Source organism: Sturnira hondurensis, unplaced genomic scaffold, assembly GCF_014824575.4.
Source record: "Sturnira hondurensis isolate 20B ecotype Veracruz unplaced genomic scaffold, ASM1482457v3 Scaffold0021143, whole genome shotgun sequence".
Classification (NCBI taxonomy): domain Eukaryota; kingdom Metazoa; phylum Chordata; class Mammalia; order Chiroptera; family Phyllostomidae; genus Sturnira; species Sturnira hondurensis.
Window position 1 is genome coordinate 29,156,264 of NW_028093774.1, and position 25,256 is coordinate 29,181,519.

At 40.3% G+C, this 25,256-nt stretch overlaps 1 protein-coding gene across 3 annotated transcripts in view; it reads left to right on the forward strand.

The window, feature by feature from the left end:
• Positions 1-25,256, forward strand: part of PPP2R5E (protein phosphatase 2 regulatory subunit B'epsilon) — a 150,913-nt gene that overhangs the window by 92,021 nt on the left and 33,636 nt on the right. For all 3 annotated transcript variants that reach the window (XM_037031501.1, XM_037031502.1, XM_037031503.1), the window contains 2 exons: positions 15,991-16,092; positions 22,272-22,364. In XM_037031501.1, coding sequence (XP_036887396.1) covers positions 15,991-16,092; positions 22,272-22,364 — 195 coding nt within the window. The remainder of the gene's footprint in view (positions 1-15,990; positions 16,093-22,271; positions 22,365-25,256) is intronic.

Here is a 25,256-nt window from a genome sequence, read left to right on the forward strand (position 1 = left end):
CAAATTTGTGAGACTTAGATAGTAGAGAAGGTCTGGACAATTGAGTTTTGTGTTTGTACTGACATCAGGTCTCAGGTGGGTGACCTGTTACACCTGTTCTGGAAAGTTGGTGTAGTCACCTGGGGGGGTGAAATAGTTGGGAGGCAGTAACCTTCACATGCACTTCTGAAGTGGAAGCTCACAGGGTTGGTGGCGATTTCTGCCCCTGAAGCCCTCTCTTGGCTCCTTTTGGAGGAACTTACATCCACACTCCTGCCTTTCTCTCCAGATGAGGCCGGCATGCCTTAGTGAGGCCCAGGAGGGAGGGCTGCCGTCCTGCCCTCCCCTCGAGTGGCCTATTATTAGTTATGAGCAGCACTGTCAGGTAAGAAGTGGTGTTGTCTATGGTCTGATGTAGTTCAGGTGTGTTTTTGTTTTCATTACTCATCCGCTGGCCCAGGGCTTTGTTTTAGTAGCAAAGAGTCACAGAGAAAGAGATTCACACAGTAAGGGCCAGTGACTGGGCAGCGGCAGTTCCTGTTGGTTTCTGGTGATTAGAAATAAGAATACATGTTCAATAGCCAGAAATATCAGGAGCCTCAAGTGTTTGGGGTGCACACGCTTCTGGCTTTTAATTCAAAATATAAGAGATTTTAGTTTTCTTTCAGTATTAGCTGATTTTGAGCCATAAAGTGGTCAAAGTAGATGTTAAAGTAGATGTTTTCTCAAAAAAATCCCTGTATTGTTACTGTTTTATCAACGTGTGTACTTTTATTATTACGGAAATTACTTAGTTTACCAGCTCTAGTACCTTTTAGGAACTACAGTCCCTGTAAAAGGAAAGGTAGCAAACACCTGTGTGACGGGCTAGCCGGTGGGTGGGGCCTGAGTGCTCCACCAACCGGGACCCGGCAGTGCGAGGGCCTGCTCTGTATTTAATATACACAGTAAGCACTGTGACTGTTGGTGTGTTTACACCTCTATTCTTGGATTCCAAGATTTAATATCAACAGTCACCACTTTTGGATTCACTACTACAGTTCCAATTTTGGAGACAGTACAACATAGTTGTTTCTGTGTGTGAAATATTATTTCCCTGCAGTTTTGTGTGGGACTAACAGACTCTAGAGAGAATTAATTTAACATTACTGTCACCATTGCAGCAGGTAAAAAACTGCTTACTGTTTCAGCAAAGTTTAATCTTGAAATAGGAGCCTGCTGGAGTGGAGGGTTCATGGTTGGAATTTGTTGGGGAGGCAGGGACAGGTCTAGATTATAGAGGTCTTGGCAAACTAAACAGAAGAAGTTAGACTTGATCTTGTGGGTAGCAAGCAGGAAGTCGCTAAGATTTTCGAACAAGAGAAGAAATGTAAATGATATTCTTCTTCTTTCTTTAACCCCCCACAAAGAAAGTCTGTACTCTTCTGCCAGCTCCTTTCAGGAGGTTTAGGCTGGCAGGTTTAACCCACGGTGGTTGATGGCAAAGGGCCGTTATCTTAATCTTGTCACCTGGTGGCAGTGGAAGAGGAAATGGAGAATGTGTAAAGGATTCCCCATCTCCTACATTTTTTCCCCATGTGCTTATAAAAAGAAAAGCTGAGGGAAAAAAAATCACCTGTAGTTTCATTATTTGAGTTCAGTCGTTGTTCACATTTTGGCTAGTTTTTTCCTAGTTTTATTTTTATGAGGTTTCTCTCTTCAGTGAACCCCCCCCAAAACAAACAAACAAACAAACAAAAAACCCTCCAAAGGTTTAGACAGGATTGAAAAGGTGAGAATAGAATTCTCTTTTAGGGGATGTGGAGGTCAAAGAGGATGCGATTGGGTTTGACTAGATTAAATTTGAGATCTAGTGAGATGTCAGAATTGCTCTGTATATGGCTTGAAGTAGTGGAACTAAGACATTTATGTGGCCTAGAAACAGAAGTTATAATAGAAAAGGTGACAGAGAACAGAGCATTGAGAGGAGAGGAGCATGCCAAGGGTCCAGGCTTGCTCTACCTTGAGTTCTGGTGCTGATATATTTATATATATTTTGAGATTCATTTACTTGTTCATTGGGTGAAACGATGACTTTGAGGCATTCATTTAACTTCTGTGCACAGTATGCCAAGGTCCAGAATGTGCTTTACCTCCTATTTTGTTCCACACTAAGAGTTTATGTGGTCGATGCTAATTCTGAGAACAAAAACAGATGAGGGGTCACTCATGTCATCTTGGCTAAGGTTAGAGCAGCTGCCGTTTGGTTTTCTTGTGGTTCCACTGGATTTTCTCCCACTAAGATGGGATTGATATATTTACATAAGAAAATTAAATTATTTTAATTAACATGGAATAGAAGAAATAATTTAATTGGAAATAATCACCAACTTTGGAGTATATGATGGAAATTGAACACATGCATATGTTTACTGCCTATATCTCCCGAAATCACACAAAAATTACTGGAAAGAAACCTCACAAGAGGAAAGCAAAATGCAGAAGAGATCTCAGAATGAACATGTTGGAAACCAGAAAGTGAATGGACTGCGGTCTCTCTTTTGGCCAATCAGAGAAGGCTAGACACTAAACAGCAGCGAGGAAAGTCTGGGAGTACCCAACTCACAGTACATTAACTCAAAGAAGTTCAGAAGGATACCCTTCAAAGTAAGGGCGCTTGAGGGCAAAAGTAGGAGACTTGATGGAAAGTTTGTTTGAGAACTAGCTGGAACTCCTGATCCTACCCTGCTTCCCCCAAACCAGGCAGTCATTCGAGTCTCTCAAACTGGGGCAAAATTGAAGGTTTACTCTCTTGAGAGGCTAAACTGGAGGGAGTCTCGACTCAGGGACATAGGGACAGCTGGCAGCAGTGGGTGCCTTTTTGAAAGTAGGGGGCGCATTGATTGGGACCATCTCTCCAGTTCAGCTCCCAGCTCCCTTGCCTCTAGTCAGGGACAGATGATCCTTCTCTGGAGGGGAAAAGACCCAGAGACACCAATTAAAGGAGAGTTGCCAGTGGGGTGAGAGGGCGGCGGTGGGTAGGAATAGCCCAGGCACTCTCCCGCTGCCCAGCGGCTGCCTTTCACAGAGGTCCCATTTTAAACGTGACTGGAGGTAGCCCTGTAAGAGCACAGGTTTTTCTGGCATTGATGCCTCTCCCCGACACTATTCTGACGTTGATACTGACAATTAGTTTTGCATTTATATAAACGTAAAAGGAGGGGGCTCAATTCAGATGTCTTCCTCTTTCCCTTGGGCCCCCTCCCCATTTCTTTGTGGCATCTCTGTCAACTGATGGGCTTGCGATAGGAACAAAAGGGTCCTTTTCTTCACACACTTTTTTCCCCTCCTTACAACCAAATGTTGATGTATTTTTCAACACTGTATGTTGTGTTAAGATTTGACCTGATTTCAAATTCTGTTGACTCTTCTTCATGTTTCATGGACAGATTCCTTTTTTCTGTACAGTTGTTGGTGCTCTGATCCTTCTAGAAACTGAATGCCTAAAGCAGCACTTTTCCACTTCCTGGCATACATAAACTAATGAATAAAATTCTGTAGCACACCAAAAATAAACTATTTTTTGCCAGTCTGACAAAAGATGTAGGTATAATTTTGATTCATTCACATTGGATGGCTCTTGTCATGTTTGCTGTTGTCACCGTTTTATTTGACAGCCTAAGGGAAAAGAGGTCAGTGCCCCTAAACAGTTAGGTATTACGTGTTTTTTTTAAATTTTTTAAATTTATTTATCTTTAGAGGGGAAGGGAAGGAGAGAGGGACAGAAATATCAATGTATGGTTGCCTCTCGTGTGTCCCCTGCTGGGAACTGGCCTGCAACCCAGGCATGTGCCCTGACTGGGAATCGAACCGCAGTCGTCTGGTTCGCAGGCCCATGCTCAATCCACTGTAGGTATTGCATGTTTTAAAAATTTTTGTGGCACCCTGGTTGAAGACAGCTGGCCTAAAGAGATCAAATTATTTTCAGAAAAAATTATTGTATGTTAAATTCAGTTATACCAATTGGTCATAAGAATTATTAACTAGTAAGTATTGCTAACAGCAGCATCAGTAATAACAATGAAAACAGGTTTTTTAAAGTCTATATAAATCTGAACAGTGTGTATACCAAGTAGATTTTGAAAGAAATACTTGAAAAAGGAAATACAAATAAAAATGATGACACCCCTGAGAGTTAGGAAAACAGCACATGCTCAAGTTTCTATTACTTTAGTCTTGTTTTTTTGAATTTCACTGCATGTTTTCAGATTATAACTGGGCAGAATACATTTTAAACTTCTTTTTTTTCCTTTACTGTTAATCCCTTTCTCCCACTGGTTGCTATGTATCTTTTATCATTCTAAGATGCTCCGTCGGTCTCACTTCAGAAATCAGCTTTAATAGAACCGCCGCTCTGTTCTGGAAGGCCTTGCTACTGCAGATTTAAAACGTGACAGCGAGGGTGCAACACTGAGGTTGTACTCACTGGCTTTAGAGATCTTTTACCTCTTCCTGTAGGTCCCAGGCGCTCTAAAACAAACCTCACCGCTGTCACAGTGCATGGTTCGTAGTCCCGTGTGAACAGTGCACTGTCTTTGGTTCTGGTTCCATGACCGTTTTCTCACAAAGGTGGTTTTATGGTAAAAGTGTGGACAGACTTGTTGGAGGGCTTGAGCACCCCTGTATCACAGTGTCTCACTCTGCATTGTGTTGCCGAGACCAGTAGTTTTGTGGCAGACGAGGGCATCGTGGACATCTTTTTGGCTCAAGGAATCGTATCCAACTCAAGTGAACATAATTTGTGATGATGACTTCTGGGAAGTTGCATCTGAAAAATTTTATTGTATTGATAATATTACATCGCAGTGACAGTTATCTCAGAGAGTAAAGTTAGAACTATAGTTGGTGGCTCATGATGGAGGGAGTTATACTGATCCTCTATTTCAGTTTCTTCTCTGTGCAATAAGGTCTTTATGTTAGAATAAGGGATTTTAGTGGTGTCATGAGTTAAGATAAACTTTAAGAAAAACATTATATTCACATAGATGATGAGGATTAAAAAGAGACTATATGCCTAGTATGAAGTGAAACTACAGTAGATTTATCACAGTAACTAAAAGATGTAGTTTGGCTTTAGAAACAAATGAATGATTGAACAAATTGCCAGTAAATTAAATTAAGTCCTAATCAAAAGCTTAAAAATTTTGCCATTTGTTCCCTAATCAGAGCATTAGCTTAAAAGATACTTATCTGCTCTGATTCCAAGTCTCTTAAGCATAATTACAGATGCTTTGGGGCTTTTCTTGTTTTTAATTTATCAAGTTTAGAAGTTTCTTTATCATTTGGATCATTAAAAATTGTTAGATTTGGTGTTACCAAAAGTAATTTGATAATATATGTATGTTGTTTATTATTTATTACTTTTATGCTATAAAACAAACAATGTAGCCAGGTATCTAGACAAATTTTATTCTGATTTGAATTGTCATTCTTAGAGTTTTAATATTTAGTACAAATTCTAGTATATTTGGAAATAGTCTCTCTTTAAACATGTGATTTATAGCCTTAAAGTAAGTTTTGCTTATGTTCACATTTTTTGTTTTGTATAAAATTGTTTTTAAAAATTGTATATGTGGGAAATGTTGAACTATTTTGAGATTTTTGTATTTTCTTTTAGGATTTAGTTCTATTAGTTCCATATCTATTCAGGTGCATCTGTTGAGCTCACACAAAAGACCATGAGAAAAATGAGTGATGACCTAGCTTCAACATTGCAGCTCAGGAACGTTACTGAAATGATTATTTGGATGAGGTCTTAATACGATAGCACTAAAGGAATAATGACACTTTCAAATTTGCTTGAGTGTTCTCTAACATCATTTAGTCCCTTTTTGTTTGAAAGTTTACTTTTTAGATATAATCTCAAGAAAATGGATTATATAGCTTTGATGTCATTATATTTGCATTTATAGTTTTCTTGTAGTATTACGTAATTGTAAGACATTAATTTCACACATGAAAGGTCACCTAGTTCGTCTGCTGTTATCCCAGAAAGATGCCACCTAACCATCAAGAAGGTGGGACTGTAAAGCGCAGAGAAGTTGATTTCAGGTGCCATGTTATATATTGTAGAAGGGCTTCTCCAGTCACATCACAAGTCTGGTTTACCGAAGCCTGAACTAATCATAGTGCTAACAAATATATAACTAACAGAAATGGAAACTGTTCGTTTAATAATTTCTTTTTAATAACTCTCGCAGTATTGTCCTTACTGTCTGTCTGTTCAGTGTTAATCTTGGTAGAAATGTATGAGTAGCTACTAGGCACTAGCCACATTCTGTTCTTTGACAGTTTGCTAATCATTTTTCTTATACAACAACAACATAATGCCATCAGAATCATGGGTAAAATTAGTAGTTCTATGGAGATGAATGGACTGGGGGCAATGAATTGGTTTTTTTTTTTTCTGTAGTAATTTAAATAACTATTTAAAAATAAGAAGAGTTGTATTTTGACATGACAAGTCAAAAGTTATAAGTTGTTTGCTTAATCAAAGCCTCATGAAAATGTACCTAAACACTTCTTCCTCTTCTGCTTGTTGGGCCAGGCACTTGAGAACCTTCTAGTTCCTTCTTTCAAATTTGGCCAAGACTTTGAAACGTATTTTTCTGCAGCATGCTTAACAACAATCAGCAGTAAAGTAAAACACTGAAGATAAGGGAGCGGCCGGTCCTTCAGCGCGAGCAGCCGCAGGGCCTGTGCCTGGCCTTGCCTGCAGCGCAGCCCCTCCTTCTCCCTCCTCCCCAGCCTGCTGCCCTGCCCTTCGGAGCCACAGCCCGGTAGCTACCAGGAGATGTGCTTAATTAGTACTGGTGTTGTTTTAGGGTTGTCAGATTTAGCAAATAAAAACACAGGACCCCTACTTACAGTCGAACTTCAGGTAAATAGCAAATATATTTTTAAATTATATTTTGATTATGCTATTACAGTTGTCCCATTTTTTTCCTCCGCTTTATTCCCATCTGCCCTGCATGCTCCCCCTCCACCACCAGCATCCCCTCCTGCCCTTAGTTCATGTTCATGGGTCTTACACATAAGTTCTTTGGCTTTTCCATTTCTTATACTATTCTTAACTTCCCCCTGTGTATTTTTTAAATTTTTTAATTTATTTTATTTTTAGAGGGGAAGGGAGGGAGAAAGAGGGGGAGAGAAACATCAGTGTGTAGTTGCCTGTCGCACATCCCCTGCTGGGGACCTGGCCCACAACCAACATATGCCCTGACTGGGAATTGAACCAGGGACCCTGTGGTTCACAGGCTAGTGCTCAATCCACTGAACCACACCAGGCAGGGCCCCCTGTCTATTTTGGACCTACTATTTATGCTTCTTATTCCCTGTACCTTTTTTCCTATTCTCCGTTCTCGCCCTCCCTGCTGATAACTTTCCATGTGATCTCCATTTCTGTGATTCTGTTCTGTACTAGTTGTTCGCTTAGCTGGTGTGTATGTGTGGGGTTTTTTTTTTTTTTTTAGGTTCAGTTGTTGATAGTTGTATTTGTTGTCATTTCACCATTCATATGTTTGATCATCTTCCTTTTCTTAGATAAGTTCCTTTAACATTTTATATAATAAGGGCTTGGTGTTGATGAACTCCTTTAACTTGACCTTATCTGGGAAGCACTTTATCTGCCCTTCCATTCTAAATGAAAGCTTTGCTGGATAGAGTCATCTTGGATGTAGGTCCTTGCCTTTCATGACTTGGAATACTTCTTTCCAGCCCCTTCTTGCCTCTAAGGTGTCTTTTGGGAAATCAGCTGAGAGTCTTGTGGGCACTCCTTTGTAGGTAACTTTCCCCTTTTCTTTTGCTGCTTTTAAGATTGTCTCTTTGTCTTTAGTCTTGGGTAACTTAATTATGATGTGCGTTGGTGTGTGCTTCCTTGGGTCCGACTTGTTTGGGACTCTCTAAGCTTCCTGGACTCTCTGGAAGTCTATTTCCTTTGCTAGATTAGGGAAGAAGTAAGTTTTCGATTTCTTGCTCTTCCTCTTCTCCTTCTGGCACCCCTATGATTTGTGTGTTGGAATGCTTAAAGTTGTCCCAGAGGTTCCTAAGCCTCTCCTAATTTTTTTGAATTCTTGTTTCTTCATTTTGTCCTGGTTGAATGTTTATTTCTTTCTTCTCCCAATCCTGATTTGAGCCCTGGTTTCCTTCCCTTCACTTTTCTTTGTATATTTTTATTTATTTCACTTTTCATAGCCTTTACTTTTTCCTCTATTTTGTGACCATACTCAACCATTTCTGTAAGCATCCTGATTACCAGTGTTTTGAACTCTGTATCTGATAGGTTGGCTATTTCTTTATCACTTAGTTCTGTTTTTGGAGCTTTGATCTGTTCTTTCATTGGGCCATATTTCTTTGTCTTGGTGTTCCTACTATGTTGTAAGGTGTAGAGCCTTAGCTATTTGCCAGGGTGGGGCAACCCATGTTGTTGCATTGTGGCACTAATGCCACTTGCCCAGTTCTCAGCTGGTTTTCAGTCACTGCCCTGGCTGGCAAATTGGGCCCTTCTGGTGCTGATTCCCAGGTGGGCGGGTTTGTGTATGTTTTAGGACCCTGTGAGTCTCTCCAATGAACTCTTCTGTGAGGCTGTGAGTTTCTCCTGCCACCACACAACCCCCACAGGGTTTTTTACCACTAGAGGTTTTGAGGCTTTATTTCCCCATGTTGGAACCCTGGGTTGTGCTGGTCTGTTTTGCTCCCCAGTTGTTCAGGTTTATTTGCTGGCAAATATGGGACTGCCCAGTTCTCTAGCTGCTGCTGTGTCACATGTCCTCTGTGCCCTGGCTTTCCATCTCTGCCCCTCTACCAGTTTCAATAAATATTTCTTCTTTAACTCCTTGGTTGTCGGACTTCCATACAGTTTTTTTTCTTGCAGTTGTGGTTATTTCTTGTTTTTAAATTTGTCGTCCTTTTTTTGGTTGTGTGAGGAGGCATAGTGTGTCTACTTACACCTCCATCTTAGCTGGAAGTCTCCTAGTAGTTGTCACAAATAATTTTTTTAGTCTAAGTATGTTCATGAAATAAGAGGGATATACTTGAGCTAAGAATTATGTGAAATTCAGATTTATCTGGCAATCCCTCAGGTATTTCCATTTATTGTATATCAGGTACTAGGCATTCCGAGATTAGTAAGGGGTCCCTTAAGGGACTCAAAATGCAAGTGGGAGAGATAAGAAGAAGAGATAGAAGGAACAGGAACACCAGAGAGAGGAAACTATTATAATAAAGATGTTTGATGATGCAAGTCTGAACCATGCAGCAGGAGGGAAGAGATGATTTCTAGTTCCTTGCTAGTGCTGAGCAGTGCCCTTGGGTAGGTTGTCAGTGTCCATGGGTGCCATTGGGGCCACTGGCAGGCCAAGAACCCAGGGAGATGATGGCAGAGGTGAGAAAATGAGAGTAATAAAATAATGAAAAGAAATGAGGAGGAAAAAGAGAGCTAGAAAGAAGTCAGGTGCATACATGGCCTGCGTGGGCAGGGGGTGTGGTACGCCCGAGAAGGAGCCCCGAGGGTCCCTCTGCGGTTGTGGCCCTGTGTTTCCCTGGAAAACCCAAGCTCTTGGAACCTCACTTTTCGTATTTGGAAGATGAAGGTGCCGGATAAAGTAGCCTGTAACATGATCTGATTCTGGAAGCTTCTCAGTAGAGCCCCTAATCTTACGTCTTCTGTTTTATTTTAATACATGTTCTTCCCATTGCCCCAGCCTTGCTTTCTGTAGTCACTCATTGGAGGCCAGGCCAGTGCCTTCAAGCCTTTAGTTTGAGTCCAGTATTCAGTGTTTATTTTAATGTGTGAAAATGAATTAAACTACCTCAAAGATAATTATTTCTTAAATTTTTTTCTTTGCATTGACACCAGTGTAGATTAAAATAATACAGTTGAAAAATAAATCCTTCTAATATATTTGAAAGTTTTCTTTTGTTCATATTTTTGTTAATCTGTTCCTGAATGAATAAAATAGAAGGCTCAAGGCTGGTGACTCATATATTTAAATATACCACAGGGACAATTTGTGACTTCAGAAATACCTAGGTGGATTTAACCTAGCCACAGAGACACTGTACAGAGTGGCTGCATGGTGGGGAGTGGTGCTGGTGGCTACTTGCGGTCACAGTGTATTTGTACGAGCATGCAGCTGCCATTACCTATTTAATAATACTGTGTGTTTAATCATCTACTTAACCTTGGCCTATAAACCTGAAATGGCTGCCAGTGATAAAGGAAGATTTAATGGAAGTATATTTATCATTTTGGACAGTGGTTTTTAACCATTTTTAGAGCTAGGAAGTCTTTTGAAACTCTGATGAAGGTGATTTATTTTCTCAAATTGGACCTACATGCACAATGTTGTGGAAAAATTGGGGATTTAGGGATCTCCCCCAAGCCCATCAATGAACAACCCAGTTTTAAACTCATGATTTTGGAGCTAAACTGTGCAGTTAAACTGGTCAATTTTGAGCTAGACTCTAAGGTATTGTAGGAAGCTCTGAGTTTTAACTCTTTCCTGACAGCTATGATCTTGTTCAGACAAATTCAAGAGCCCATTTGCATCTTGAAATTAAAGGCATAACTTGTATATTATATGCCTCTAACTTATACTTTTTATAGATTTAGGACTTATTTGGTGTGTCCCAAGAGGAAAATAGTAACTACCTACTTTATCTTCTTGCTTTAATACAGCTTTTCTTAATTTCCCTTTAGTTACCCATATCCATTCTTTATAGTTATAGTCACACCATTTTCAATTGTCTTTCCACCTAAATTTTTTAAAAAATATATTTTATTGATTATGCTATTATAGTTGTCCTTTTCCCCCCTTTATTCCTCTCCACCCTGCACACCTTCTCCCACCCACATTTCCCCCCTTTTTAGTTCATGTCCATGTGTCATAAGTTCTTTAACTTCTACATTTTCCATACTATTCTTGCCCTCCCCCTGTCTATTTTCTACCTACCATCTATGCTACTTGTTCTCTGTACCTTCTCCCCCCCTCCTCCTCCCACTCCCCTGTTGCTAACCCTCCATGTGATCTCCATTTCTGTGGTTCTGTTCCTGTTCTACTTGTTTGCTTAGTTTGTTTCTGTCTTTGTTTTAGGCGTGGTTGTTAATAATTGTGAGTTTGCTCTTATTTTATTATACATGTTTTTATCTTTTCTTAGATAAATCCCTGTAACATTTCATAAAATAAGGGCTTGGTGATGATGAACTCTTTGAACTTGACCTTATCTGAGAAGCACTTTATCTGCCCTTCCATTCTAAATGATAGCTTTGCTGGATAGAGCAATCTTGGATGTAGGTCCTTGCCTTTCATGACTTGGAATACTTCTTTCCAGCCCCTTCTTGCCTGTAAGGTCTCTTTTGAGAAATCCGGTGACAGCCTGATGGGAACTCCTTTGTAGGTGACTGTCTCTTTATCTCTCGCTGCTTCTAGGATCCTCTCCTTTATTTTAATCTTGGGCAATGTAATTATAATCTGTCTTAGTGTATTCCTCCTTGGGTCCACCTTCTTCGGGACTCTGACCTTCCTGGACTTCCTGGAAGTCTATTTCCTTTGCCAGGAAATTTCCTTTGCATTTCCTTCTCCTTTATTATTTGTTCAGATAAGTTTTCCACTTGTTGCTCTTCCTCTTCCCTTCTGGTATCCCTATAATTCAGATGTTGGAACATTTAGAGATGTCCTGGAGGTTACTAAACCTCTCCTCATTCTTTCAAATTCTTTTTTCTTCATTCTTTTCCGGTTGGATGTTTCTTTCTTCCTTCTGGTCCATTCCATTGATTTGAGTCCCAGTTTCCTTTCCATCACTATTGGTTTCCTGTGCATTTCCCTTTATTTCAATTAGTTTAGCCTGCATTTGTTCCTCAAATTTTTTACTAAAATCAGTCAGTTCTGTGAGCATCCTTATCACCAGTGCTTTGAACTGTGCATCTGATAAGTTTGCTGTCTGTTCATCACTTAGTTGTGTTTGCATTGGAGCTATGATCTGTTCTTCCATTTGGGCCTTTTTTTTTTGCCTTGTTGTGCATGTTATGTATGAAGGAGTGGAGCCTTAGGTGTTCACCAGGGCGGGGCAACCCAGTGTCTGGGTTGTGAAGCTGTACTTGGGGGTGGGGCCAAGAGAGAAGAACAGTGGTGCTTGCTCTGCTTTCTGTCAGATCTCAGTCCCCTTTGTTGCTTCCCTCAAGCAAAGTGGACCCTTCTGGTGCTGATTCTTATGTGGGTGGGCTTGTGTACGTTCTGGGACCCTGTGGATCTCTCCAACGAACTCTCCTGTGAGGCTGGGAGTCTCTCCCCCGGCACATCAATCCTCATAGGTATTTTCAGCAGGCTTTATTTCCCCATGCTGGGGCTTTGGGTTGTGCGGTCTGTCTCACTCCCCAATTTCACCTGGTTTATCTTCACATGAATTTTGGTTTAACTGTCTGGTCAGCTGCCTTGCATGCAGTGCCTCGCCTCACTATCGCTGCCTCCCTGGGTCTGCCTGTTGCCACCCTGCACACGAGTTCTGCCAGCCACTGGCTACCATCTTGTGTACTGGGTTCCACTGCTTTTTGTGCTGGGACCCCTCTGTGTCCAGCTGCCTGACTCCGCCCTACTTACCAGTCCGGATGAATGTGTCTATTTTATCTCCTCAGCTGTCTGACTTCCATACAGTTCAGTTTACTGTCAGTTCTGGTTTTTATTTTGTTTCTAAATTGTTGTCCTTTGGTTGTGCGAGGAGGCACAGTGTGTCTACCTATGCTTCCATCTTGTCTGAAAGTCCTAAATCTTTATTTATAAGCATTTCTCTGTGCTTCCATATAGCCATCCTCTTTAATGCTGCACAGTATCCCACTAAATTGATATATCTCTCTGATGTTGGACATAAGGACTATTACCAAGTTTATGCTTTTTGAAGAATGTTGCAAATGAGCGTTAGTTTTTTTTTCAGTCCTGTCTTGGGTTACTTTCTTAGGATAGAGTCTCCAAGATGGGAGCAATGATTGATTCATTCATGACATTTTTATGAAGCACCTGTTATATTGTAGACTGGGTCAAAGTCTCGGCCATTTCCATGACACTTGATGATGTGCTTTGACATTCTTTCCAAATGTACTAGAGAACTACTTTACCAGCTGAGTCAGCTCTTAATTGTCCAGCCCAACACATTTGTGCTTCCTAGTTTCTCATCTGGTGAATGTTTAAAAGTAAACTCAATAAAGCACTTTTATTTTGTGAATATTTATTTGATGCTTCATATATTATAGAGAAACTAATGTGAAAATGACATTGAGTATTCTTGATTAGTGGGGAGAGACAAACAAGTATGTAAGCGATTTCTGTAGGGCCTGGTGGGCACTGTCAGAGAATTTATATGTCCAAGAGTACAGAGGAACAGACGTTCTATCTTTCTATCCTGATTTGTACTGTACAGAAGTCGCATTCTTTCTCCTCTTCTTCCTCTTCCTCTTTTCCTCCTTCTTCACTTTTATGGTTTACTTTTAAATCTCAGGAGAGGAAGAGACCTTGTTATAGATTACAGTAGCTGTAAATGATTAGTTGAAATGAAAACTCAATTCAGTTTTTGAAATACATGTATAGTTTAATGAAGATTCAAAAGCAAGTAATTAAGACTTTTGCCCGTGTGATTGCACAGTATGATTGATTATAGAGAAGTCATAGGTTGATGGTTATCTGAAAAGTCACTAGTTTCTTTGAATACATATTTTCTAATCATCAGAAGGGACAAAAATAAAATAACAGAATTGTGCACACTGTTATTAGCCATTGCAAAAACATTCTAATAAAATGTTTTCAGTCATTTAAATTAGAGCAAAAGAGGTGGTCTACCTACTTTTGTAGGACACAGCGGTGGAACTTGACAACTTGGGTTCTTTTGGAGCTGCTGGTTACTAACTGCAACCTGAGATCTTAACACCTGTACTTGTTTTCTCAATGATAGATTGGGGATAATAATAGTACCAACTTTTTGAGCTGCTAAATCCAATAGATACTGCTCTATGCTTGTCTTAATCTCAGAACAGCATTTGCTGCTGTTCATTGCTTTCTTAAGACACTCTTTCTTAGCTACTGAGATCCCCAAACTCTACTTTTCTTCTACATCCTACTCTTTTCCATTTGCCTTTCTTGGCTGTTCTTTTTCTATCTGATTTCTAAATGTTGGATGCTTGAGGATCCTTTCTTCTCTACTCCATTCCAAGGTGTCCCATTAGCCCTGTGGTTGTAAATATTGTGTGTATGCCGATGAATTCTTTCGTCTCCAGTCCGGACGTGTTCAGCTCTGAGGTCCCGATTTGTACGTCTGATTGCCTCCTACACATTGCTCCTTTAACACATTCCTAACTGGATTTCTGGGTCTCCAAACAAACAGAGACACCTTTTTCCTTTCCAAACTATCTCCAACTTGGGTAAATGACTTTAGATCTGTGGCTCAATCTTGATTCTTTTCTTTCCTTCACCGCACACATCCAAGTCAGCAGTGTATATATAGAATCGATCTGTTTCTGTCTGTGCGGTCACCATCCTAGTCCAAACCATCATCACCTCTTAGGACTTTCACAGGCTTCTGACTTGTCTTTTTCCAGTCCGTTCTACACATAGCTGCCATAATCATTTTTTTAATAAAGCAAAAATCAAATGATGTCACTTCTCTGCTTAAGATCCACTAGTAGCTTCCTGTGGCACTCAAAATAAAATCGAATCTCCTTTCTGTGACTCATCTGGGTGGTTTCCATAGCTAGGAAATTGGAATAATCTGACATTAACTAGAATATAAACTCCACGACGGCACAGATTTCTATCTGCTTTGCTCACTGCTGTTTTCCTGGTGCCTAGAACAGTGTGGACATTCATAATGGGCACTGAATAAGTGTTTGTTGAGTGAATAAATAAATTTAGGTTATATGGGCCCCAAAGCCTTTTTTCTTCCCTCTTTCAGAACAGAATATTAAAGCTTAGTGTTTCCTGCGTTGTCTGGAAAGTGCAGAAAAGGCTTTCGGTGCAATAACTCCTTGCTTTTCCTTTCCTGCTTTCTACACATGTAACACCCTTTTGCCCCACCTCTTCTCTCCTCGTTTTATTCTTCCGATCTGAGGAAGTGTTTGGAGATGGTTAGGCTACTTAGGAGAAGATAGGTGAGTACATAGGACATGAAACAGAATGCAGAGTAGGAATTGAAAAGGAACCCTCAGAATAGTAGCAACAGCATTTAAAAATAAGCATTTTACAGTAGAAATCTTTTAAAAATAAATTGAGTATGCTATTATAGTTGTACCATTAGAAATCTTAGAATATATACAGAAGTAGTAGAATAGTGTAAGGAAGCCTCACCCAGTTTCGATAGTTACTAACACATGGCCATTCTTTGAGCAGCTAGCATTTAGTTTGGAAATTGCCTATGGTAAAGGAATGCCTAGAGGTTTGTGTCTTATCCTGGGTACTATTATTATTTTGAAAACCAACTGAGAACAGATTAGGTATGACTATAAGCATGTTAGAAAAGTTCTAAAACATCTTCTCTGATGTACTTCTTGTGAACACCTTAAATTTCACTGTTAGTTCAATTGTAAGTTTGCAACCTGTGAAAAAGCCTGAGAAAGGAAATACATGAAGCCCACTAGCAGTTATTTATATCTTGGTGTAAATTGGTTAATTAGAAGCCTGTGTGAGTGGTAAGTAACTGAAAGCAGGCTTTGATGGAAGGTAAACAATCCCAGGGACCTGGGGTGGGAATGACCATGTAGGGACAGGGTGTACCATTCCAGAGGGTAGGAGGTACATCTTCGCAGCTCTCCAGCTTTGCCCAGAGGTGGCCAGTCTTTGTCCCAACCTCAAAGACTGTGGAAAGCTGTCCCCAGTTCAGTTTGATGGTGCTCCTGCATCTGTCCTCCGGGTTCCCTTTCACTGGCAGCAAAGACCTTGTGTAAAACTACCCAGGAGGTGCTTCCAGCTAATTCTGCTGCTTGTTTATTTTTAGGTATCTTGCAATATATTCAGAACTCTCCCTCCTAGTGACAGCAATGAATTTGATCCAGAAGAAGATGAACCTACCCTCGAGGCATCATGGCCACACTTACAGGTACTTTGAACTATACCATTTGTTATAAAAGAGAGATCCATTAACTCATTAGCTGATTAGCATGGGAGTTGATTGAATGCCTTTGTTCACTACGAAATCAAATTACAGTACATTAATGGGAAGCTGGAGAATGCATTTTATATTTATTATTCTTGATAATTAGGATGCCAAAAGAATAAAGTAATAAGTTTCAGTGCAGTGCTTTAGTGTAGGCCCCCCTGTGTTGCTGTCCAGCTGGCAGTCCTTCCTCTTATTAAGAGTTCCAGTGTGATCCTGCCTGCTGGAACCTCAAACAAGCACAGAACTGTTTCCACATTAACATTAGTTAGAAGTGATTAGGTCACAGAGTACACATCTCATTTGCAGTGGTGGGTAGCCTGGGGACTTGTATGCCTGCCTTCCTGATAACCACAAATGTGTTTCTTTAGCCCAGAAGGGCAAAAACAAATTTCGATGCCTAATTCAAAGTGTTGTAAGGAAGAGCAACAGCTGAGGGAGCTTGTGTGCTGGCCAGTTTTGTTCTCTCACCCTGAGAAGGCCACGCTTTCCAGTCGTATTCATATACTGGGACAGATCAGGGCGTCTCCTTTCCCGGCACTAGGCCTACCTGTGTTGTATTTACTTTTTTTAAAAAAAAAATTTATTTATTTATCTTTAGAGGGGAAGGGAAGGAGAGAGGAAGAGAAACACCAATGTATGGTTGCTTCTCGTGTATCCCCTGCTGGGAACTGGCCCCTGCCAGGAACTGACCTGCAACCCAGGCATGTGCCCTGACTGGGAATCGAACCTCGATCGTCTGGTTCACAGGCCTGTGCTCAATCCACTGAGCTACACCAGCCAGGGCTGTGTTCACTTTTTCATACTGGTCATTTTCCATCCTCCTCTCCCAGCTGCCTTCTCTAGACCAAGATTTCTCAAAAGAACAGAACAAGGAAATTTAATGCAATGAATCCTGAAGTCATCTTCACTGAGTCAGACTGTCCTCAGAGGCTAGTCCTCCGAGAACTATAGCGAGGAAGGAAAGGAAGGGAGGAGAAAGAATATAACCCTGTACATCTTCACCTGGAGGAAGAAGCTGCTGCGTCTTTGTAGCTGTGTTCGTGGCTACTAGTTGACGTTCTGAAGCATGGAAAACTGTGCAGCAGGGAGATAAGGCCTGGAGACATTCTAAGGGTTTATATTTTTCTCCACTTAAGAATTTTTGACATAAGGTGCACCATTCCCTGTCCCGCTCCGACAGCTCAGGGTTGCTACAGATACGCATGTGTGCTGTTTCCTAGTTACGCAGAGAATTTTCAGGGGCTCTGCTCTCAGCTCTTACCCAGCGTGTTATATGTATGTATTTGTCCTACTAATGCCAAGATTGAGTAAATTAATTAAAGTGCTATAGTTGATTTACTACCTTAGATGCTTGATTTTTCTAAGGTGCCAGATATACTATCCACAGTCTAAGAAATTTGCAAAACTGTTTGATGTTCATAGTATAGCCCAGATTGTGACAAAAATCCCGCTGAAAGAATTACTCTTTTGGGTGGGTGGACTTCTTGTCATGTCTTATTCTTAATGTTTGGCAGCATTTTATAGAGTTGCATTGTAGTCTGGAAAAAAATTAAAAACAAAACAAAAAAGATAATCTTTTCAGGAAAATTTAATTTCTTATGTAGAAAAGACAGAAAAAACTTCCATTTGTCTTCTCTATTTCCCAAAGAATAGAAAAGAATGACCACTCTGGCCATTCGCAAGAGCTGTTGAAATACTCTAAAGATTACTATTACCATAGATGTGTTTCCCCTAAAGTACAATAAAGTTTACCTCAATATTTCAGTTAATCCTTCTTAAGCTTAATGACTTTATAAAATACAGGGCCAAATAATTTCTAAAGTTGCTACACTAAGTTCTGCCACCAAAAATGTCTAGCTTATGCAATACCATTACTATAGGAACATTAACCATTAGTTCATCTGAAACTGTAAAACCAAAGCCACAGTGAGGAGTGATGATGACACTTTTACCGGTTTGGTTGTAAAATCACAAATGATAATCAAAATAGGCTTCATCTGTGTTTCAACCTTCATTTACAGTAAAGACCGACCCACTGGATACACTGTTACCCTCCCCATTTATTGCTTTATGGAAGTCTTCGCACAGGCTCCTGGCTGGTGTCAGGAATCCTGTATTTCCTGTGCGTATTCTGACTCCACAGATTTGTCACCTTTCCATTTCCCCCAGCAGATGGGATTAGCACTGGCAAGAGCACTCACTGAATGTTTAAGGCACCTCTTTTCCTGTTCCCATAGGTCATTCACATAATAGTGATTCATCAACATGTTCACCATTTTACTTTGTAATTGATGAAATAATCCACTTTTCCTGCCAAAATGTAGCACTTTCTTAGACATCTTCACTTTTTCTTAGCTCTAGCATTAGCAGTGTGCTCCTTTTGGGCCACATTTACAAGGAAGCACATGTTTAAAAGGACCACCCGACCACCATATCTCAGTGCAGTTTCGTTACTTTTGAGACGTGTGGTTGGGGGAATGGTCAGGCACACCGCCCAGCTAATTGACTGCTCCCGAACACCTCGTCTTTGAAGTTTGTGTCTACACAAAACCACCTATAACAAATCATGGGTCTTTGGGGATATTTAAAAATGTTAGTAGAAAAAAGAATATTAAATCTACAAATGTTGGTTCAGATATATCAAGGGGCCCTACTGGATGTTTTACTTGATTTTTTTCCTGTTGTTTGTATTGGTATCTTTTAACCTAGTATTCCATAGTTACCATGGCTATTCTTTGTGTAATTTCTGAAATTAGGCCTATACGTATTTCCAGTAGAATATGATTTTACAGGACTTCCATTTACAATTAAGGGATTGTTTTTAATGCTTTCCACTTCAGACTGAAAAATGGGATTGCTAAAGTCTTTTTATTCATGTTCCTTAGAGAATTCTTTTATGAGACCTTGAAAACTAATTGATTCTCTCCAAGTTCCCCGTCTTTCCCTTTAGAAACTCAAGGGAGATTTTTGATTCTGAGGTAAAAATCCGTCTCTTAAGTACAGGGGATATTTATGCTTATTAATAAGTGTGTCTGAAGTGTTTGCACCAAACTGTTGTAAACCACAACTGCGAGGTCAAGGGGCCAGAGCCGAGGGGGCAGCCGGCCAGTCCCGTGTGCCAGCCCCCGTGTCGGGGCTGGAAGCGGAGGCCCTCTGCCCTCTGTGGGTTACTCGAGTACGCCTTATATTCTGTTTGTAAAACTAAGATGTGAAAGATGCTAGTGTATTGAAAAAAGGAACAGTTCTTCTAGAGGTGTCGGGACTCAGGTGTTACTGTGACCCATGTACAGTGTGTACAACTTGACAGTATTTTTTCAGATCATTGGGAAAGGAGTTTTTCTGAATTTGGAGTTTCAAAGACAAAAGCAACGCTTTATAGAGGAGTACGATTCTATTGTGAACCCCTAATTTCAGTATTGAAGTCTCAGTGTCTGAGGTCACTGTGTGCACAACACGTCTGTGTTAGTGGTGTCTGCAGACCCTTGGGGGCGACCCGAGACCTGATTGTCAGTGGCCTTCACTGCCACGAACTTGCAGTTCTTTAAAAGGGGCATTTTCACTTAAGAATGTCTTTGAAGAAGCAGCAAAACATTACTAATTTTATTAAATCTTGACCTTCGAATACACGCTTTAAAAACATATTCTTCATAAAGAAGTAGGAATTTGCATACACTGCCTTCACTGCTTAATGTACCACGGTGTCCTGTGCTGAGGCCCTTGTGTGGTTGCTTTGAGCTGCAAGCTAAACTGGTTTTTCATGAAGTGTCATTTTTACCTGGAGGAATGCTTGACGAACAAGGGTTATTCTGGCTTGAGTGTTCGGTGGATATTTTCTCTAAAATGAATTAAAGAAACAGTTGTTACCACTAATAAAATCAGAGCACTCAAGTAAAATTCAGAATTAAAAATAGGAAAACTTGTATCTGTCACCTCACACTTTACAGGTTCCAAAAGTTTAGATTTAAGAAAAAAAAATTGGAGATACCAAGGAATGTGACTAATGAAGTGTGTTCACATTTGATGATTATTCATAACACAATGAACCGATATTTTCCAGTTGGCCAATAGGTGGCCCAGTAGAGGAAACCACATGAGTACAGATCCGTTCGAAGTGCAGGACGGACTACTAGAGTCAGTGTGACAGAGTATGCAAACCTCATTGATACGGTTTCTCATTCTGCATGGCAGCTCATCCTTAAGAGATGACTGTCAGGTTGTAGTGTGGTGTCAAAGAAGAATATCCCCAATTATGCGAAAAGACTGAAAATGCGTTCCCTTTTCCACACAGTGAGATCTGCGTGGGGCTTGGTTTTCTTCATATTCTTCAACCCAAACAGATTGAATACAGAAGCAGATAAGACAATTACAGTCGTCTTTTAACATGCCTTTAAAGAGATTTGCAAAGATAAGAAGTAGTGCCTCTCTTCTCAGTAATATTTTGGAAAATAAAGTTATTTTTACAAAAATACAGATTTATGTTAACGTGTAATATATTTATTGTTTTATTTTTTAAATAATTTTTTAATTTAATTCTTGTTCAAGTACAGCTTTCTGTCTTATATTCCCAACCCTGCCCGCCCCCGCCTATTGTTTTAAAATGAAATAATAAACATTTAAAATTTTTATAGTATATATACTATAATCATCTAAATATATATAATATATTAATATATAAACAAAAGCTCTTTGGGGTCTTTAATCATTTTCAAGTGTAAAGTGCGACTGGAAAGTTGGAGAATGCTGTTTTAGGCAATAGTGACAGTGGTGATACGAGTCAGTCTGTGCAGAGGGCTTTGTAGATATTAACACATCTGATCTTAGGGGTTATACCGTCCTCATTTCACAGCTGAAGAGGGAGTTTTAGAGAAATCGACTTGCCTGGGGTTACACAGTCAGTAAGGGACAGAGCTAGGCTTCCCACCCAGTGTCTGCCTCTCTTGGAGGCTCTGGTTTTCATATACGTTTGTGCACTCCACCAGGATCCTCGTGTGTACTTTAACAGGGGTTTAGTATGCCGAGAGCATAAACAGTGGTCCCCTAGGCTTCATGAGAACAGTTATTCAAGGTTAACTCCTCAGATGAGAATATTCCGCGATCATATGTTGCTTAGAGGAGTGTAATGTACTGTGAACTTTCTGAAAGGAAATTTGTCAATGACCACTGAAAATTCTGGAATGTTTGAATATCTTTTGATCTAATGATTCCACTTCTAGAAGTGTCTCCTCATGAAATAATTGAGCCATTGTGCACTAATGTATGTTATACAATATGATGTGCATTGTGGGATAATTTGATAGAGAAGTAATTCAGAGCTACTTAAAGGGCCAAGCGCAGGAGATTATGAATAATGGACTGTTACTTGTAGCTATTAAGAAAAATGGCTTAGATATTGTTAACATAAATTGTTTGTAATGTATTGTTTAGAACATCAGTTTTCAACCTTTGTCATCTCGTGTCTTTCCAAGAATTAACCAGATGTAGTCTTAGTATGTGATGTGACTAATAAAGTGCTGTATTGTATGACCTAGATATTTATGGTTCAAGACAGGCATTCATGTTAGAAGGCTATTGTGTTCGCCACTGTCTTTTTGTTTGTTTGTTTTTTGACAGTCTAAGAAAAGAGGTCATTAAAAGTGTTTGTAGCACACTGGTTGAAAATCACTGGTTTAGGTGATAAAAGTAGTTTACACATATAAAATATATTTATAGTACAGTGGTGTATTATAGAACTATAGAGAAAAATTGGGAGGTTTGTACACTAAGATCTTAATGTATCTCTGAATGACAAGATTGGGATTTTTATTTGCTTTATTTGGCTGTGTTTTTTAATTTTTAATTTAAAAAGTTAAAAAATATAACAGCAACTGTGAGCCACAATGAAATGCTACCACCGCTAGTCAATTTATGTTAAAACCCAATTTTCTAAGACCTGTCATGTTTTCTTTTACTGAGTTTTTAAAATTAAAATTATAGTTGGTGTATAATATTATATTAGTTTTTCAGGTGTATAACCTACTGATTCAGCATTTAAGACCTGTCAGTTTCAGTGTTACAGGCTTTTCATGATTTTGAATACTATCCTCAGTGAATTATAATTTGAATTTCATTGTTTGTTACAGCTTGTATATGAATTTTTCATACGGTTTTTGGAGAGCCAAGAATTCCAACCCAGCATTGCCAAAAAATACATAGACCAGAAATTCGTATTACAGGTAAGCAGATTCTTGTGGCTGCAGGTATCTGTTGTTCGGTTGATAATACTTTTACCTCATTTCTCTTGATGTTTCGAAAACATTGGAAAATTCAGCAGTGGCGGTTATTGTTTCCATTAATGCCCATTAAAAGTAATAAGCTACCTCTTTAATTGATTGTGCTGGAAATCAATTACATTTTAAATAATAAGGAATGGTAATACCTAAATCCCTGCAGTTTTTTTCTGCCCTAAAATTCAATTATAAAGGGATTTTACATACAACCCTAGTTTACATGAATTTTTATTTCGCTTGAAAACGACTGTTTGCATCAGGAGTCTTAAGGAACTGTTGCGTGGATCTGTGAAAACTGAGTTGGCCTGGTTGAGAGTGACCTTTATAGATGATCAAAGGCAGAGAACTAACTGATGAGCTTTCGTAGCTAGGAAGTAGCACAGCTCAACACTTTAAAATTTCCCTGAAGGGACTAGCTCTCACCTGTTTAGCATTTATCAGAGTTTGAATTTTTCCTGATTTGTCATTTTACATTTTATATCTATAGATCGTATCTTTCTTTACACCTGGGACTTGGGTACTTCCGTGGCTCTGAGGTTTTAGGTAACGTCTCCTTTCTCGTGTTGTTGACATTTATCTGTAAAAATGGGTACTCGAGCCAACTGTTGGAGCTCCTTTCTGAGTGATACTTGTGGCACCGCATGTAGAAAAGAACAAATTTCTATGTCCGAGTGAACCAACTGCCCCAGTGAGAACTTCAAATTTAAACCATTAATTTGGCAAGAAATTGATCTCCCCTATGCTTTACCTGGATCAAGTTTGATAACCTTCACGATGACCTTATTGTCTCGCCCTAATTAAATGAATACATTTAGAATTCTGGATATACTAGGTTGAGCCATAGCTGGTGTTTTGACTGCTTTTGACACTCAGAACCGCAGTTTCATATGGTTCAGCCTAGCAGAATGCCGGAGACAGACTAGTGCCAAGGAGCTGAGGGTGGTGGGAGCTCCTAAACATCCCCAGTGATGTGGCTGGTGGATTAAACCCTAATTCAACAGTCAGCTCAGAGATGGAAAGGAGCTCTGGGGCCTTGCCGGGGGTGCTCATGAGCACCTGTACACCCCTTCCCTCTGGCTGTGTGGGCAGATCATTGGGCTGTGCTGTGCTTCTGGCATACACCGATTCTGCACCGGGCAATCATGTCTCGCAACTTAAATGGGAGGCTCTGGAGAACTGAGGTTTGAGGTGCACACAGAGAAGCAGGTAAATAGGTGGGTGTGTGGATCACTGGGTGAATGGGTAAACTGGTCCAGATTCTTATACCAAGAAGGCAAAAGGTATACATGATAAACTGAACTCTAGACACAACAGGTTAGTGTTTCTTTTGGAAAGTCCTAGCACCTGTGTAGTTGTCAGAGAACCCATATAAGCATTATTTAATTTGAATTCCACAACAGTTTAGAATAGGCATGGCTAAGTTTTATGCCCATTTTATAAATGAGTGAACTGAGGTGTGGAAAGATCAAGTTTTCCCAGCACATCTTCTGTTCTCGTTTTCTGCCCTTTATGCCTCCTTGTGATTCCGAACCTCACTGTATCTTGGAATGACTTCAAGTCAGGAGGGCTCTTGTTTCTCACCACTAACAAATTAACCAGGTTCTCTTATATTTATGGCAAGTTAAACTGGCTGAGAGGATCAGATAATGATTCTGCAGTAAAGCCTGTGTATAGTTGACATGGAAACAGTAAATTCTGCAATCATACTATGAACCAGTGCTTTCTTTACATGAAAAGCCTGTGGGGCCCAGCGCAGTGTGTGTGCTCTCCCCGTGGGTGGGTACTGACAATAATAAAACAAAATAAGATTAGGCCATCAGAGAAACCCAGACTTGGAAAGGATGTTTTGGGGCGTCTGTTCTAGTTCTTTTTTTTTAAAGAGTTTATTTATTTATCTTTAGAGGGGATGAGAAGGAGAGGGGGAGAGAAATGTCAATGTATGGTTGCCTCTCATGTGTCCCCTGCTGGGAACTGGCCTGCAACCCAGGCATGTGCCCTGACTGGGAATCAAACCGCGATACTCTGGTTTGCAGGCCCGTGCTCAATCCACTGAGCTACACCGGCCAGGTGTTCTAGTTCTTTAACCAGGCTTCTTCGCAACCCTGATCAGGGGTAACCTCAATTTACCCCTTTTCAGTGAGGAGAGACCATGCACACAGGCAGCCTGTTCCATTTTTGTTAGAAAAATTTTCTGTTCATGTTGAACCTCACTCTACCTTTGGCATTATTACCCCAGACTATCCCAGTCATATCACTGCCCAGACGTGAGCTTTCGGGTGTTAGACACAGTTTCCATCTTCACCCCTTGGCTCTTTTTCTCTAGAACAGCAGTTGGGAGTCAAATGCCTGCAGGCTCCTCTGTGGTCAAGCCTGGCATCCAGGAGTCAGACAGTAGGAGGCCCGCCGGCTCCCACTGAAGGGATCTCTGGCTCCCCCTCTTTCTTTAGTTAGAGCCAGACTTTTCCTTCCCCCAAGAAACACAGAAATCCAGATTTTCATGGGAAATTTTCTGATAATTCTGATATCCTGTTCAGGATGAACTAAGCCCATCTGCTGTCTAGTTTCTAGCCTACCAGCTGTCAGTGTGCATTTTCTTCTCTAGCCCATGTCCTTAGTTCTCTCAACCCTATCTCATTTGCCAGTTTCTGAAGTTGTCAGCATGTGTCCACTTGTTTTCATGGGTGACATCTGTTTCTGAACACGCTGCCCTGAGTCTCGTCAGTCCGGCGCAGCTCAGAATTGGGTTCTCCGCCTCTGGAGGCTGGCTTTCTTAAAGAGGAAGTATCGCTGTAACGCCGCTAATTTACGTTAAGCTTGTGGTTTTAAAGGACTTCTAAT